We start from the raw sequence: 16,330 nt of genomic DNA, 5'->3' as shown, positions 1-16,330 counted from the left end.
GACAGTCAGGATGCAGATGCAGTGGTCGTGGTGGGATATGTGCTTAGATCAGCGTAGTCGCAGTTTGGATGAAGAGGAAAGGGCAGATTTTAGCAATGTTGTGAACCCACAGGATTTAGTGACAGACTGAATATGTGGGTGGAACGAGAGCACTGAGTCGAGATCAACACTAGGGTTATGGGCCTGTGAAACAGAAAAGATAGTGGCAGTGTCTACAGAGACAGAAAAGCAATGGGGAGGAAAGGGTCTGGGTGGGAAGAGTAGTAGTTCTGTTTGGGACATCCAGATAGAGGTTTCAGTCTATGATAACCAACCTCTAACAACCAACCAACTTTTCCCAAAACCAAACCGAAACCAGGAAATGCAATATCTAAAGCCAAAGTGGGTCAGGAAAAGAAAACCTAAAAATAAGGACGTTCAATTAAACATACCAAGAGCACCATCTCAAAAGACTAGATTTCTTAGAAAATTTAAGTACCATATAACTGTGACAGAAAATAGAATTAAATTAATGGCATTGGTAATAAATAGCATAGAGCATCATTCCCTTTATCCTGGAGTTGATTCTGCCGGAGGCGAGGTAAACTGAATCCTTGTAGATGCCAGTTTTAAAAGAGAAAATGTTTCGGTCCTCTTCCGGCTAAGCTCAGTGGGTGCATCTGCACTACAATCACATGAACTAAACAAAGCTACTTTGCCTTCTAGCGCATTAGAAGACACAAATGCAGCACGTTCAACTCATTGGGGTTAAATAATTCCTTAAATACAGAGGTCTGTCTTCAGACTAAGGGTGTAGTACCCTTGGTATTAAGATCTTATCAATCGTAACTATTGAGCATTTACTACGTGCAAAGCACTGTACCAAGTCCTTGGGAGAGTACAGTTCAACAGAATTAGCAGACACATTCCCTGCCCATAACAAGCTAATAGTCTAGAAAGATGTTTTGCTGCATTTTTAAGGAGTTCTATTTGGTCATTTTCACTACTCCTCAACAGAGAATGATCTGTCTGATGATAAACTGAAATATTTGAACAAGTATGTCTCTGATGAACAATTACCCATGAAGGGATTTCAGTAACCCTTTCCTATGTGAATTTGCTTTTACACTGATTGCCTCTTCTCAGAATTCAATCTTCCATCGTGAGGAAAATTGTTTCATGTTTTTATATATATACATAAAAACCATATTTTATATATATATATATGTATGCAAAGGAGATTGTAAATAGCATGTGTGCTGGATGAAGTGCATTATTAATGCTTTAATACAGTGTTTAATACAGTACAGCTCCAGTGCTGGGTACTGTGCTTGGCACATAGTAAGCGCTTAATACAAAAAATTTTAAAAGGTTAATATTTGCAACCACACTTGCATGCATGCATAAAATCTGTCTTAGATGCCCCAATTGCTCAACAGAATGGAAAGCTAACGTAAATGCATTATATGCGTGTGTATCCTCACACAAATACACTCCCGTTGTCCTCCTCCCCGGAACAAACACAGGATGACAAAAAAAATTTCACTACTAGCATGTGTTCATCCTAATCTCTTCTAATATCAGAATGAATCTGATTTAAGATCAGAGACAACTGCTTCAGACTACACGCATGATGTTATGAAGATTTAGAAGAGCGATTCCAAGTAGTCCTCGCCAACCTTCGCCTATTAGGTCGAAGGCCAGCCTAAGAAAAAGAAGAGGAATCAGAGGCAGAGTGACTCTACGTGGTCCACTGTGAAGATGAGAGTATTTATGAGCAAAGAGGGTAGCCATCCTAAAAAATCAATCAATGGTATCCACTGAGCACTGGATTAACTGGTTGGGAGAGTACAATATAAGAGGTGGTAGACATGTTATCTACCATACTTCCAAACGACCTTGGCTCAAGTGTTGACATATTACAAAATTACACTTCAAAAGCATCTCAAACCCAGTTTAACCCAGCAGGTACAAACTTAAAGAAATTGAGAGGCTAGCTATAATACCTGTAACAGCATTCGGCAAAGGAGTTGCTCCTGATCAGTAGTATCTACTGAGCACTGACTCCGTGGAGCACTGAATTAAGCGTTTAAACAGTACAGTAAAGCAAACGTAATCCCTGCTCTCAAGTTTACAATCCGGGAGGATCAAGGGCTTCGTAAAGACTTGGGATACCAAGACGCAGGCTTGAAAAGCGATGAACCTTGGAAAAGCTACAAAGCCCTTAACACAGCAACGGGCCAACCTTAAACAAAGTAACCCTGTTTGTTGGACACACATCCATCTTTTCAGCCAGACACAAACAGGATCTTATCTTCTCAGAGGCTTCTTCACACTAAGCCACAGTTTCATTATCAACGGGAGACAGAAAATGCTACCTTTGGACATATTTTCCCTGACCCTTCTCTTCCTCGTTCCTTCCCAAGCAGTTACTACAGTGTTTTGCACGCATTAAGCGCTCGATATGACTGAATGAATGAATCAACCTCTAGACTGACGCTCCTGGTGAACAGGGAAGGTACCATGTACCAACTCTGTTGTATTTTACTCTCCCAAGCGCTCAGTTTGGAGCTCTGCACCTAACGAGCATTCAATACCACTGACGGATCCTTTTTCATACCTCCCAGTTGCAAGGAGCCACAAGACCATAAGCTAAGGCACTGTTCAGAAAGAATGCCTCAACTGCCATGGCAATTTCATAACCACTCCCTCAGAAAAATGGTGACTTGCTACAATACACCTGTGGCCTCAAAACCCCTCTAAATCTCATCTGCAGATTCTGTATGATGTCAACACCGATCACTGATGTTAAGGCAGTTCTAAGGTTCTGAACTGTCACCGGTTTACAGTAATTACTTCACACACAAAAAGCCAGCAACCTCCTGAACTGAAAATCCACCCTTTCTTACTGCCAAAAATAACTCCTGACAATTATGGCTTACTGCAGCTCTAAAAGATGCTCTTCGCCTTTGGAAAACGCTAAAATGAAGGACAGTTGAGTTTAATGAATTACAATTCTCACGAATTGTCACATTACATGACGAAAGAAGTTTATGCAATAAAAATAGATTGCTTTTAAGCCAAAATCTTGTCAAACTGCTTTACCATAACAAATCTTAACACTTACAAGATCCTGAAGGGACATTTGAAGTTTGACAGAAAACAAAATATGGTGGTTGTGCTCAGAGTTGGGGTATGTTTGTGTAAGATCTGAATATTAGATTTTGTGAGCAGGTTGATCACCACTTGCAAAGCCCAAGGTACTCGTGCCCAGCACTACTACACTTGCCATCAAGATATGGTACCAATTATTCATTTTTTGTGAAGAAAGGCAAAACTAAAGGAACAGGAAACCCAAAATAAGAGAAGCAAACCCAATGAGGGACAAAGGAGGCTTTTTTTACTGATACGAGTACCACAGGAAGCAGTAAGCCCTCCACCCCCACAATCTAATTCTGCTCATATTTCTCAAAATGTGCCAGCCTCTCAGGGTGTCAAATCACAGGAAACTGCAAGGGGATGCAGCAGAGCACCCAAAGACACTTTTTCCCCCAATTGTGCTTCAGTTTTCCTAGGGCTTTAATAACTCTTGCTCAGTTTCCGCAGGGAGGAAGAGGGTGTCAGCACAGAAGACACACGGATTAAAAATCCCAAAACCATGTTTTCCTGAGCAACCATGGTATAACCAGATCCTCCCAGTAATTTTTTTTAATAGCATATATTAAGCCCTTACTATATGCCAGGCACTGTACTAAGCACAGGGGTAGATAGAAGCTAATCAGGTTGAACACAGTGCAGGGTCCACATGGGGCTCACAGTGTCAACCCCCCTTTTACGGATAAGGAAACTGAGGCACAGAGCGGTTATAAGTAATTTGCCTAAAGTCCCAGAGCAGGCAAGTGGCAGAGATGAGAATAGAACACAGACCTTTCTGACTCCCAGGCCGTGCTCTATCCACTAGGATTCTTCAAAATGATAGACTTCTTCGAAGTTTCACGCAATAAAATAAATATTCAGAAGTGGGTGGCAGCAAGCCCTACTGGAAGGAGCCTGAGACTGGGAGCTTCAGAAGCAAGCTTCTCAGGACCCATATTTGAAGTTTTCCATCTTTGGTATTTTGATGACACAACTTAAGCATGCAATTTATTGTTTGTGAGGTACTTACTTTAGAATAGTTTTCGCACTGCTGCAGTCTTCAAAACGGATAGAGTAACCCACTTCCTGGCCCAACATCACGTCCATTTCATCAGCCACTCTCTGGGCCACACTCATGGCAGCCACTCTCCTGGGCTGGGTACAGGCTACCCCTCTCTTGGGACCAGGTAATGACCGCATGTACTCAACACACCACTGTGGGATCTACGAGAGTGATACGTTTGGTTAAGTTGACTGAGCAAAGCAAAATATGTTCATGCTATCATCAAATGATATTGAAGAGAAATTTGTTTAATTCAGTCCAATGACTGGAGCTCCAGAATCAGAAGCAGAAAACAAATAAATCTCATTCAAAAAGTTGAAATTTTGAAGACTGAAGGAAGCTACTGTTCTATATTATGGTTTATCAATGACGTAACGGTACAGGTATGCATTTCAAAATGAGATATTTTAATAGTATTTTGCTTTCTGAAAAACGCACCAGGAAAATTAACAGAATTCACTGATCCATAGCCTGTTCAAGAATATTTATACGCAACTGATGAAATCATGGTCTAGCATAACAGTCCCACAGTAACTCACAGCATAAAAATCAGTGGCCAGTTAATGTTTGTTCGAAGACCATAAACCTCATTCAAGTTGAACATATTGCTAAGTAGCTGTTTTTAAATACTATTTTCTAACAATATACTTTAAAGGACTCTACAAAACTAATAGTTTTTTAATGTTATAAATCAAACAGTGTTCCAAGAGGTTTAAAAAAAATCATTAAGCAAAAAGTTCACAGCTTGCAAATTAATAAAAGGAGCCTAAAAAACAGTACTGTTATTTGCGTTGCCCAAGAAAAACTACAATTTTAAGGTGTTTTCTCCTGCAACTTTTCAGGAGGATTAAAGCAGTCAAGACCCCTCCAACTTCCTAAGAGGGGCAGAATCAGATAGGGAAGAGGGTCAGTTCTAACTACTACCAGACTCAAGGTAGTCTCTTAACCCATGACCTCCAGCCAAAGATACTGGTACAGGAAGGAACCATTTTTACCACAAAGAGAGAGGATAGCACTGACAGAACTCATAGTTCTGCCATCTGCTTCTGTATCCAGTAGGTCCTGGAAGGGCTTACTAGTAGAAACTGATTTCTGATACTGGAAGAAGAAAAAGTATGAGGATGGGAGGAAGGAGAGGAGAAGGGGCAGCCCACACTGGTGAACTAAAGAAAAATAGCTTCCTGAGCTTCTTCCGTTACTATAAAGCGCCAAGTTAGTGAGCTAGGAACCAATGATTCTTCCAAACTAACTCGGCCTGACCAGTTTCTTGAAGTCCCTATTCTATGTCTAGCAATCCCTCTCTTCAGGAGAGGGTGACACAGTAAAGTGTAGAAAGCAAAGGCAAGATTGGGGGGGGGGGGGGACCTCAGGCAAGGGAGTGCAGTAACTTGGCAAGCTAAGCCGTTAAAAAACAGTTCCAATTCCAGATTTGAGTACAAGTTGATCATCCCCAGTCTAATTAGTAGGAAGCCAACAAAAAAGAGAAGTTACCTATAATCTCCATGCCCACATTACTCCTTTATGGTAGTAGCACTGGTGGTGATTAGGTTATATTTGAAACAGCAAGTCACAAAAGTCATACTCTCCAAAATATAGTCTGGAAACTCCGAGGTACTCTCAGAATTCATAAAGTCATATCTGGGGATCTCGGAGCTAACAGATACCTTTGGCAAATGAATGAGACTGTAAAGGGTTCTTCTGAGGGGAAGGAGGCATGGTATTTGTTGGAGTGAAGGGAAAAGCTTAGCATTTTCCATCCCAAACCAATGCTTTGTACCCTTTCAAGCAAAGGTAATAGGTACGAGTCAATAGGTTTCCAGATGGGGCTTTAGGTCAGTACCCATATTTATGTTAGTCCCAAGAATCCAGTATGGGCATTTCCTATATTCTGCTTCTTTCATTTATCCCCAGAGAGCATTAGGTCATGCCACAGATAATGAAAGCAAGAGAAACTAGTGAGCAACTACGGATAACCTCACTTTCCATCCAATCTTGAACAACACACACATGGGTTAAACTAGGGTCAGAGTGAAGCAGAGTTCTTCCATGCACTGGCTTCACCATTGAGAGAAAAGCAAAATGACAGCAAACAACTGAAAGAGATGATGAACATGCAGAAAAGAGGTCTACAGGTAACTAAGATTTGACCATTACTACATTTTTTTTTGAAAAGAAACAACTTTCTGAAGACTGATAAGTGCAAAGGGGGATACACAACAGTATTTGCATTCCTAGACAGCTTAAAAAGGAAAATCAACTTCTCACCTTTTGAGAAAATTTCAAATTATGGTTAAATTGTTTCAACTTTCTTCAAAAGAACAAGTATTAATGAATATAATGGAACTCTAAGATAGAAAAGGGAACATCATAACACAAACTCACCTGTGTTGTTTTGCCAGAACCTGTCTCACCAACCAATACAAAGGATTGATGTCTAACCAGGATATCTGTAAACCTATCTTTGTATTCCCAAACAGGGAGTTGAAGCCGCTTTTTTAGTATATCATAGTAACGAGGTGTATGGGGTAGATTAGTGAACGGATTAATACACTGTGGAAGTGATGTGTGTCCTGCATGCCCTGTGTGTGTCGAATGCCCAGAGTGTGTTGAATGTGTTGAGTGTGTTGAGTGTGACGATGCTTTTAAAGGTGATAATCCAGCACTCAGAAGTATAGCATTTGTTGAGGCACGCAATTCCTTTTCTTTCTCTTTCTCCCTCTCCCGTTCTCTATCTCCTCTGTCACGCTCTCTGTCGCGATCTTTAGCACGATCTTCACGATCCCGGTCACGATCCCGATCTTTCCTAAAAATTCAAAAAATTTAGAATTTAGATGCTGCTAAATTAACATCACAAGGCGCTCCCAACTACTAAGTGCATATCAAGTGGCATTATAGCGTTTCCCAACATCAGGTCAGTCAACTCGAGAACTTCAGTCGAAGAACACCACTGCTGCGGTTTTCTCAGCTATTATGAAGACGGTTTTGAAATCTGTGGGGAATCTGGAGCCAGGAATATCATAAGGACAAGGCAGAGAGGTGTGTGAAAGCTGCACCCAAACCATGACCTTGGAACATCTAACTGTGCCTATCTCTATGCAATATATGTACCATCAATTGTGGGATTGATCAGAAAAGTTGAGGGGAATTGAGATGGGTCCCACTCATTAAGAATCACCAGAACTGATTTTAGGCAAAAGCCTAAAACATTACCTTCAGGTACACAATGAGCTCTTCTTTGCGCATCAATGTTTTCGGTGGCCATGTCTGGAGAACTAACCTGATGGAAGCCTTAAAGAGTTACTCGTGGAATTGGTCTGCATCTTAATAGAGCTAGCTCTATCTGATCAGACCCGCTAGTGATGCTCTAGCTTGTGGGTAGAACATAGGTTTGAGGTGGGAGGGCTTGCTTCTTATCTCAAAAGACTACTAAAACATCCTGTAGTCTTTACTTCGAGCTACCTCACTAAGCATTCTGGGTGTGCAGAGCCCAAGTCTAATTCCCACTTGTGCGCCCTTGGCCAGGACTCAGCACAGTGCTGTGACAAACTGTTCGATAACTACTACTGCTATTCTATTTCTACCAGGGAGATTTTAATACGATCACTCAGGAGTTGAGGCTGTAATTCATTTCATTCATTCCATCATATTTATTGAGCACTTACCGTGTGCAGAGCACTGTACTAATCGTTTGGAAAGCACAATTCGGCAACAATCCAGAAACAATCCCTACCCAATAACGGGCTCACAGTCTAGAATTACTAATAGCATTTCTTCTGATGGGGAGGACTCTCTGTGTGCAACTTAGTTACCCAACTCAGTGTGCTGCCTGGAGGATGAGGCCTCTCTGGGAAGCAGCAGTAACCCAGAGGCAGAACAAGCAGGTAATCTACAGCAGCTCCCCTCAAAAAAATTAAACCTAACTCCAAAGCACAATTCTAACCAGTTTAAGCTGACTCATAATAATAAATTGTGGTACTTGTTAAGTGCTTACTACGTGCCAGGCACTGTACTGAGCACTGGAGTAGAATCAAGGTAATTGAAGCAATCTAACAGAAGGAGCACGGCCTAGTAGGCAAGAACACGAGCTTGGGAGTCAGAGGATGTGGGTTCTAATTCTGCTCTGCCACTTTGTTGCGTGACCTTCAAGTCACTTCACTCTGGGCCTCAGTTACTCCATCTGTAAAATGGGAATTGAGATTGTGCGGCCCGCCCCCGTTGGATAACCTGATTACGTTGTATCTATCCCAGTGCTTAAAACAGTGCTTGGCACATAGTAAGTACTAATATACCATTAATTATTATTATTATTAATTGGGTTGGACACAGCCCCTGTACCAAACTGGGGCTTCATCCCCATTTTACAGGTGAGGGAACTGAGGCCCAGAGAAGAAGTGAAGTGACTTGCCCGCGGTCAAACAGCAGAAAAGGGGCAGAGCCGAGATTAGAATCCAGGTCCTTCTGGCCTGGCCTGGCCTGTGCATTATCCACTAGGTCACAATGTTTCTCGTGCTATTCACCTATATCCCGTCGCCCGTTCTCCCCTCCTTCCCTCACACCCCAAAAATATGGCTTTCTGCATGAAAACTTCCTTCCAAAACTAGCCAACCCTAACACGGCCAACACTGCTATATTCTAAAAAGTACCATCACTGCCATCTCATCCCAATGTCTTACAAGTTACTTGGCCACCACTGACTCAGACGCCTGAAGTGCAATCACCAAGTGCTCCCACCATTACTGATCCGAAAATCTTAGTGGTTGGCGGAAAGTGAAAGGAAAGGAAAAAACCACCCAAACTATAGCCTACCCTTTATTCCTCGGGCACACAATGAGTCAAGTCTTCTTAATGGTCTCAGGGGATGTCTCAAGTCCTTTCTAGAGGAGATTTGGCACAGTACCATTCCTGCCCACTCCACTCCCTCTGCACTTAATTCAATGTCCTCAGTATTCATTGTCATCGAGTTTGCCAGCCCAAACAAATGACTGAGTTGTGTGAGATACCTGTGGTCCTGCCTACACTGTTCAGTAAGTGTATTTTTAAAATGAGACCAGTAACTGTAGTTTCTATTTTAAGAGCCTTGGCAAAACAGGGGAATGTTAACAATTAAAACACCTATGTTTCCAAATTATAGAGACTTCATATCAAAGTTTTAAGACAAATCATCATGCTATGCCCATTCAATTAGCCTATCACTCAAGCTATACACCCATGCTTATTAATTTGAAAGCGTCAGAACTAAAATATTTTAAATTTGTAAATGCGACAAAAAATGCTTTTGTCAGTATAATATTGTTGCAAACTTGGGCTGAATACAAACCCTCTAAAATTAAAAATAAGGGTGCTTAAAACACTTTTACTCAAAGTTGGGTCAGGTAAATGTGGGAGCTGGCAGCAGCAGTTATTTTGGGGGTGCACATTAGGAGCCAGATGAGTTTTCCACCTTTCCCCTAAAGGACCTGAGGCAGTTGAGGTCAATGGCACTCACATGATCCCCTAAGGAAAACCACTTACCCACTGTCGGGTCTTGGAAATGTTCACAGGTAGAATACTGCCCTACTTCGTGTGAAGTAAAAGTCACAACTCAAAGCTTGACTTTAAAGTAGCAAATGCCCAAAATTCCAAGACATTATGGAATGGAAAAATGCCAAACTGAAATGGAGGTGTAGGGTGCTAGAAAATGCTCCAAGTTCTGAATGGTTCTACTTGGGTACTAAAAGCATACCAGGGAAATGAATTTTAGCTCACTTTCAAGTCACTTACCCAATTAGCACAGACCCAGCCTTACTAAGCAACAGTGTGTCCCCCAGACTGAAAATTTTAAGTATTAATTTCCAAGTGTATGGCAGAAGTCATTTCCATCCCTCAGCTGTTGTCCCAGACCAATTGGTTTCCATTTGAAAGTGCCCAAGTCACAAACACGAATCACCTCAAACAGGTAGGAAGGAGCATGGCCTAGTGGAAAGAGCACAGGCCTGGCACTCAGGAGGACTTAAGTTTAACTCCTGGCTCTGCCACTTGCCTCCTGTGTGGCCTTGGGTCACTGAACTTCCCCGGGGCCTCAGTTTCCTCATCTGAAAAACGGGGATCCAATGCTCCTTTGCTGTTCCCCTTTAGACTCGGAGCCCCATGTAGAACAGGGTCAGTGTCTGTCATCTTAACGGAGTGCTATTTAAGCGCTTTAAGCTATTAAAGCATGAATATAGGTTCTCGGTGGCATGTTATTCAAGTCATCTCAAACTTTTTGAGAGTTGTATGACTCTCTTGAGAGCTAGAGCCTCAAGTGGGCCAGGGAGGGTGTTCAACCTGATTAACTTGTATCTACCCAGTGCTTAGAGCAGTGGTTGACACATAATAAGCACTTAACAAATGCCATTAAAAAATGAAGTTAAATGAAACTTACCCATTAGTAAAATCCAAACTTTTCATGCTTGCCATGAACTTCAAAAAGAATGGTCAGAAAAGTTGGAGTAATGCAGTTAAATAATACCTCTCTCCCCTTTTCAAATGTCCTAAAAATCTAGCTGGTGAAACTTTTTTTTTTTTTTTAACATGGAGGCATCAAAAAATAGAATACAATGATTAATTCCTCCTAGTTAATGCTCGTATACCCAGATTCTACCATTATGTAGAACCAATGGGCTCCATGTCCACGGAGCTACATTTGGACCCGAGTACAAACTTGGAAAAAATTCAACTTTATAAAACATAGGTCTCCATATTGATAAGATACCAGGTGGAGAGGATACTCGATTGGACACGGAATGCAAACCAGGTCCTAAATGTTAACGTTATTTAAAATTACAGGCTGTCGTTCTCTCTACTGAAGGTCAAGTAATGCCGCTAAGCATTTCTGAGCAGGGATATTTGGATTTCCAGACTCGGGGTGGACGGGTGGACCATAGCTACTATATTACATGATGATGATGACTGTATTTGTTAAATGCTTACTAATGCGCCAGGCGCTGCTCTAAGCACTAGGGGAGATACAAGGCAATCCTTCTAGACTGTGAGCCCGTTGTTGCGTAGGGATTGTCTCTACTTGTTGCCGAACTGTACTTCCCAAGTGCTTAGTATTCACTCATTTAATTGTACTTATACGACAATGAACGAAAGCAACAGGTTGGACAAAGTCCTTCTCCTTCCCTCACTGTCCCAATCCCCATTTTACAGGTGAGGTGACTGAGGCCCAGTGAAGTGACTTGCCCAAGGCCACACAGCAGACAGGTAACTTTCCCTCTTCTCCTCCCCTCCCCATCCCCCCCACTCCCTCCCTCTGGTCTTCCCCTTTCCAATCAGCTTTGTATATTTGTGCATATTTATATAAATTAATGGTGTGTATATATCTATGATTCTATTTATCTTGATGAAATTGACGCCAGACTACTTGTTTTGTTATCTGTCTCCCCCGCTTAGACTGTGAGCCCGCTGTTGGGCAGGGCAAGTCACTTCCCTTCTCTGGGCCTCAGTTTCCTCATCTGTAAAATGGGAATGAAGATTTTGAGCCTCGCTTGGGACAACCTGATTACCCATTATCTCCCCCTGCGCTTAGAGCAGTGCTCGGCACATAGTGAGCACTTAAATACCGACAGTATTGTCTCTATCTGTTGCTGAATTGTATATTCCAAGCGCTCAGTAGAGTGCTCTGCAGAGAGTCAGCGCTCACTAAATACGATAGAATAAATGAGGTGACGGAGGCGGGATTAGAATCTACTCCCCAGCCGGGGCCCTGGACACAAGGCCACGCTTGTAGATGTTTCTTGGAGAACAATCCAAAGTGGGGGTGAAGGGGGAAGCCATGCCGCGGGGCCTATGGCTTGGAGGGTCTTATCAGCATGGCAGCTTGGAAGAAAGAGCCCGGGCTGGGGAGTCAAAGGTTGTGGGTTCTAATCCTGACTCTGCTGCTTGGCAGCTGTGTGACCTTAAGCAAGTCCATTCACTCATTCATTCATTCATTCAATAGTATTTATTGAGCGCTTACTATGTGCAGAGCACTGGACTAGCGCTTGGAATGGATAATTCGGCAACAGATAGAGACAATCCCTGCCCAATGACGGGCACACAGTCTAACTGCGGGAGACAGACAGCAAAGCAGAACAGAACAAAACAGAAGACAATAGACAATAGAAGCATGGAGATATACACCTCATTAACCTAACTTCTCTGTGCCTCAGTTACCTCCTCTGTAAAATGGGGGTGAAGGCTGTGAGTCCCACATGGGGCAACCCAATGACCTTGTATCTACCCCAAATGTGCTTGGCACAAAGTAAGCGCTTAACAAGCGCTTAAGAGAGTGAGCTCTCTTTCAAACTCTGAGAGCTCACCTCCTCCAGGAGGCCTTCCCAGATTGAGCCCTCCCTTTCCCTATGCTCCCCCTCTCTTCCCCCTTCCCCTTAGCACTGTGCTCATTTGTATAGTTAATACGTTATTTATTTTGTTAACGAGGTGTATATCTCCTTCATTCTATTTATCTTGTTGTCTTGTTTTTGTTCTGCTTTGCTGTCTGTCTCCCCCGTTTAGACTGCGAGCCTGTCAATGGGCAGGGGTGGTCTCTATCTGTTGCCGAGTTGTCCATTCCAAGCGCTTAATACAGTGCTCTGTGCATAATAAGTTCTCAATAAATAACAATTATGGTATTTGTTAAGTGCTTACTATGTGTCCGGCACTATTCTAGGCACTGGGGTGGATACAAGGTAATCAGGTGGTCCCAAGTGGGGCTCACAGTTTTGATCCCCATTTTACAGATGAGGTAACTGAGGCAGAGAGAAGTTAAGCAGCTTGCCCAAAGGCACACAGCTGACAAGTGGCAGGGCCGGGATTCGAACCCATATCCTCTGAATCCCAAGCCCGGGCTCTATCCACTGAGCCACGCTGCTTCCCAATAAATATTATTGAAAGAGTGAATTCCCCCGTTTAGACTGCAAACCCATCACTGGGCAGGGTTCATTTCAGCACAGTGCGCTGCACCACAGTAAGCACTCGATAAATACTACTGAATAAGTGAATTTCCCCCGTTTAGACTGCGGGCCGGTCACTGGGCAGCGTGGCTCAGTGGAAAGAGCCCGGGCTTGGGAGTCAGAGGTCATGGGTTTGAATCCCGGCTCTGCCCCTTGTCAGCTGGGTGACTGTGGGCGAGTCACTTCACTTCTCTGGGCCTCAGTTCCCTCATCTGTAAAATGGGGATGAAGACCGGGAGCCCCACGTGGGACGACCTGATGACCCTGTACCTCCCCCAGCACTTAGAACAGTGCTCTGCACATACTAAGTGCTTAACAAATACCAAAGTTATTATTATGGCCTCTATCTGCTGCCCAGTTGCCTACTCCAAGCGCTCAGTACGGTGCTCGGGCCGTAGTAAGCGCTCAATACTACTGAAGAAATGAATCCCCTGATGTTAGATTATTATTATTACTGTGGCCTCGATCTGCTGCCCACTCCAAGCGCTCAGTACAGTGCTCGGGCCGTAGTAAGCGCTCAATCCTACTGAAGGAATGAATCCCCTGATGTTAGATACATTATTATTATTATTACTGTGGCCTCGATCTGCTGCCCACTCCAAGCGCTCAGTATAGTGCTCGGGCCGTAGTAAGCGCTCAATACTACTGAAGGAATGAATCCCCTGATGTTAGATACATTATTATTATTATTACTGTGGCCTCCATCTGCTGCCCCCTCCAAGCGCTTAATACGGTGCTGGGCCCGTAGTAAGCGCTCAATACTTCTGAAGGAATGAATCCCCTGATGTTAGATACATTATTATTATTAGTGTGGCCTCCATCTGCTGCCCCCTCCAAGCGCTCAGTACGGTGCTCGGGCCGTAGTAAGCGCTCAATCCTACTGAAGGAATGAATCCCCTGATGTTAGATACATTATGATGATGATGATTATCGTGGCCTCTCCCCGCTGCCCCGCTCCAAGCGCTCAGTACGGCGCTGGGCCCGTAGTCAGCGCTCCGTACTATTGAAGGAACGAATCCCCCGCTGTCGAACAGAAACATTACTCTTATTACGGCCTCTCCCTGCTGAGTCCGGCGCCGGGCCCGTAGTGAGCGCTCCATCAGTGCTACCGAAGGGACGAAAGGCCGCGAGAGCGACACGGTGAGGAGGCGGCGGAAGGCGGGCCGCATGTCCATGGAAGGCGGGCGTGCGGGGCGGCGTGTGTGGGGCCGAGGGCGAGCAGCGGGGCCCGCAGGCCCAGGCGGAGGGCGGGGGGCGGCCATCATCGGCCGGGCCGGTCCCGGCCGGGCCCAACCGCGCCCCGAGGCCTGCGGGACCCGACGGGCCTCCCGCCTCCCGCCACCGCGTGGCCGCCCCGGCCTCCTCCTCCTCCTCCTCCTCCTCCTCCCCCTCCTCACCCATCGGCGCTCGTCCGCTTCTTCCCCGACGGGTAGTCCTCCCCCAGGTCCAGCCGGTGCCGCTTGGACATGGCGGCGCTCCCCGAGGGCCGCTGGTGCGCGCCGGCCGCTCCGCTCGACCCTCCTCCCCGCCCCGCCGCCCGCACCCCCGAGCGGCAGCGGCAGCAGCAGCAGCAGCGGCGGCCGCGGGACCAGCGGCTAAAATGGCGGCGGCGGAGAGGGCCGGGCCTGCGCGCGCGCCAGGCTCCCAGCGCCAGGCCGGGCGACGCACGCGCCGGCGTGACCACGTACGGGCTGCGTGCGCGACCACGTACGGGCTGCGTGCGCGCGGCCGGGGGGCTCCTCCAGGAAGTCGCTCGGAGGGGGGAGGGGGGAAGGGGGGGGGCCCGAGCTCCCTTCTCCCGCCCTTTCCGCGAAAGGGCTGATGGGAACGTTGCTCCCTCCTCTCTCCCGCCCTGGGCCTTTGGGGGGAGGAAGGGAGGCCGGGGACTGAGCCCAAAACTTGCTTTTTCCTTTTGTCTTTTTCTCCGACCTTTTGTAGAGCGAGGGGGACGATGATCCAATAAAGGGCTTGGCCCGTAGACCAAAGAGTTAGAGGCTGTTGGGGGGGGGGGGGGGAGGACACCCAAGCAGGGGTGCCGACTGGCCACCTTCTGAGTTTTAAGACATCCATCTAAGCACTTGGGAAACTGAGGATAATAGTGTTGGTGTTTGTTAAATGCTTCCTCTGGGCAGAGCACTGTTCTAAGCGCTGGGAGAGAGACAGGGTCATCAGGTTGTCCCACGTGAGGCTCCCCGGTCTTCATCCCCATTTTACAGATGAGGGAAGTGGGGCCCAGAGAAGTGAAGTGACTCGCCCACAGTCACCCAGCTGACAAGGGGCAGAGCCGGGGTTCGAACCCATGACCTCCGACTCCCCGGCCCGAGCTCTTTCCCCTGAGCCACACTGATTAATAATGTTGGTATTTGTTAAGCGCTTACTACGTGCAGAGCACTGTTCTAAGCGCTGGGGGAGATACAGGGTCATCAGGTTGCCCCACGTGAGGCTCACGGTCTTCATCCCCATTTCTGGGCCACTTCTCTGGGGGCCAGAGAAGTGAAGTGACTCGCCCACAGTCACCCAGCTGACAAGGGGCAGAGTGGGGATTCGAACCCATGACCTCTGACTCCCCGGCCTGGGCTCTTTCCACTGAGCCACACTGATTCAATAGTATTAATTAATAGTATTTGTTAATTAATAGTTTCTACAGAGCACTTACTCTGTGCAGCAGAGAAGCAGTGTGGCTCAGTGGCAAGAGCCCGGGCTTGGGAGGCAGAGGTCATGGGTTCCAATGCCGGCCCGTCACTTGTCAGCTGTGACTTTGGGCGAGTCACTTCACTTCTCCGGACCTCCATTCCCTCATCTGTAAAATGGGGATTACGACTGTGCGCCCCACGTGGGACAAGCTGATCACCTTGTATCCGCCCCCCAGCACTGAGAACAGTGCTTTGCACATAGTAAGTGCTTAACAAATACCATCATTATGATTATGAGCAGGGCACTGTACTAAGCGCTTGGAATGGACGATTCGGCAACAGCTAGAGACAATCCCTGCCCAAGCGCTTATTATGGGTCAAGCACTGTTCTAAGCGGTGGGGGAGAATACATGGTAATCAAGTTGTCCCTCATGAGGCTCACAGTCTTAACCCCCATTTTACAGATGAGTTAACTGAGGCCAGAGAAGTTAAGTAACTTGCCCAAAGTCACACAGCTGACAAGTGGCGTGGTCTGGATTAGAACCCATGACCTCTGATTCACAAGC

At 45.7% G+C, this 16,330-nt stretch overlaps 1 protein-coding gene across 1 annotated transcript in view; it reads right to left on the bottom strand.

Annotated features, from left to right (window-relative positions):
- The window catches only part of DHX15 (DEAH-box helicase 15), a 43,105-nt gene extending 28,444 nt beyond the window's left edge, over positions 1-14,661 (bottom strand). Inside the window, exons 1-3 of the mRNA XM_029083104.2 lie at positions 14,529-14,661; positions 6,560-6,980; positions 4,145-4,338 (exon numbers count right to left, since the gene is read on the bottom strand). Of these exons, the coding sequence (XP_028938937.1) occupies positions 4,145-4,338; positions 6,560-6,980; positions 14,529-14,599 (686 nt within the window). The 5' untranslated portion in view covers positions 14,600-14,661. The remainder of the gene's footprint in view (positions 1-4,144; positions 4,339-6,559; positions 6,981-14,528) is intronic.
- Between the last annotated feature and the right edge of the window lie 1,669 nt (positions 14,662-16,330).

Source organism: Ornithorhynchus anatinus, chromosome 18, assembly GCF_004115215.2.
Source record: "Ornithorhynchus anatinus isolate Pmale09 chromosome 18, mOrnAna1.pri.v4, whole genome shotgun sequence".
NCBI lineage: Eukaryota > Metazoa > Chordata > Mammalia > Monotremata > Ornithorhynchidae > Ornithorhynchus > Ornithorhynchus anatinus.
Note: the sequence above shows the minus strand (reverse complement) of the source record. Positions and strands in the feature narration are given on the sequence as shown.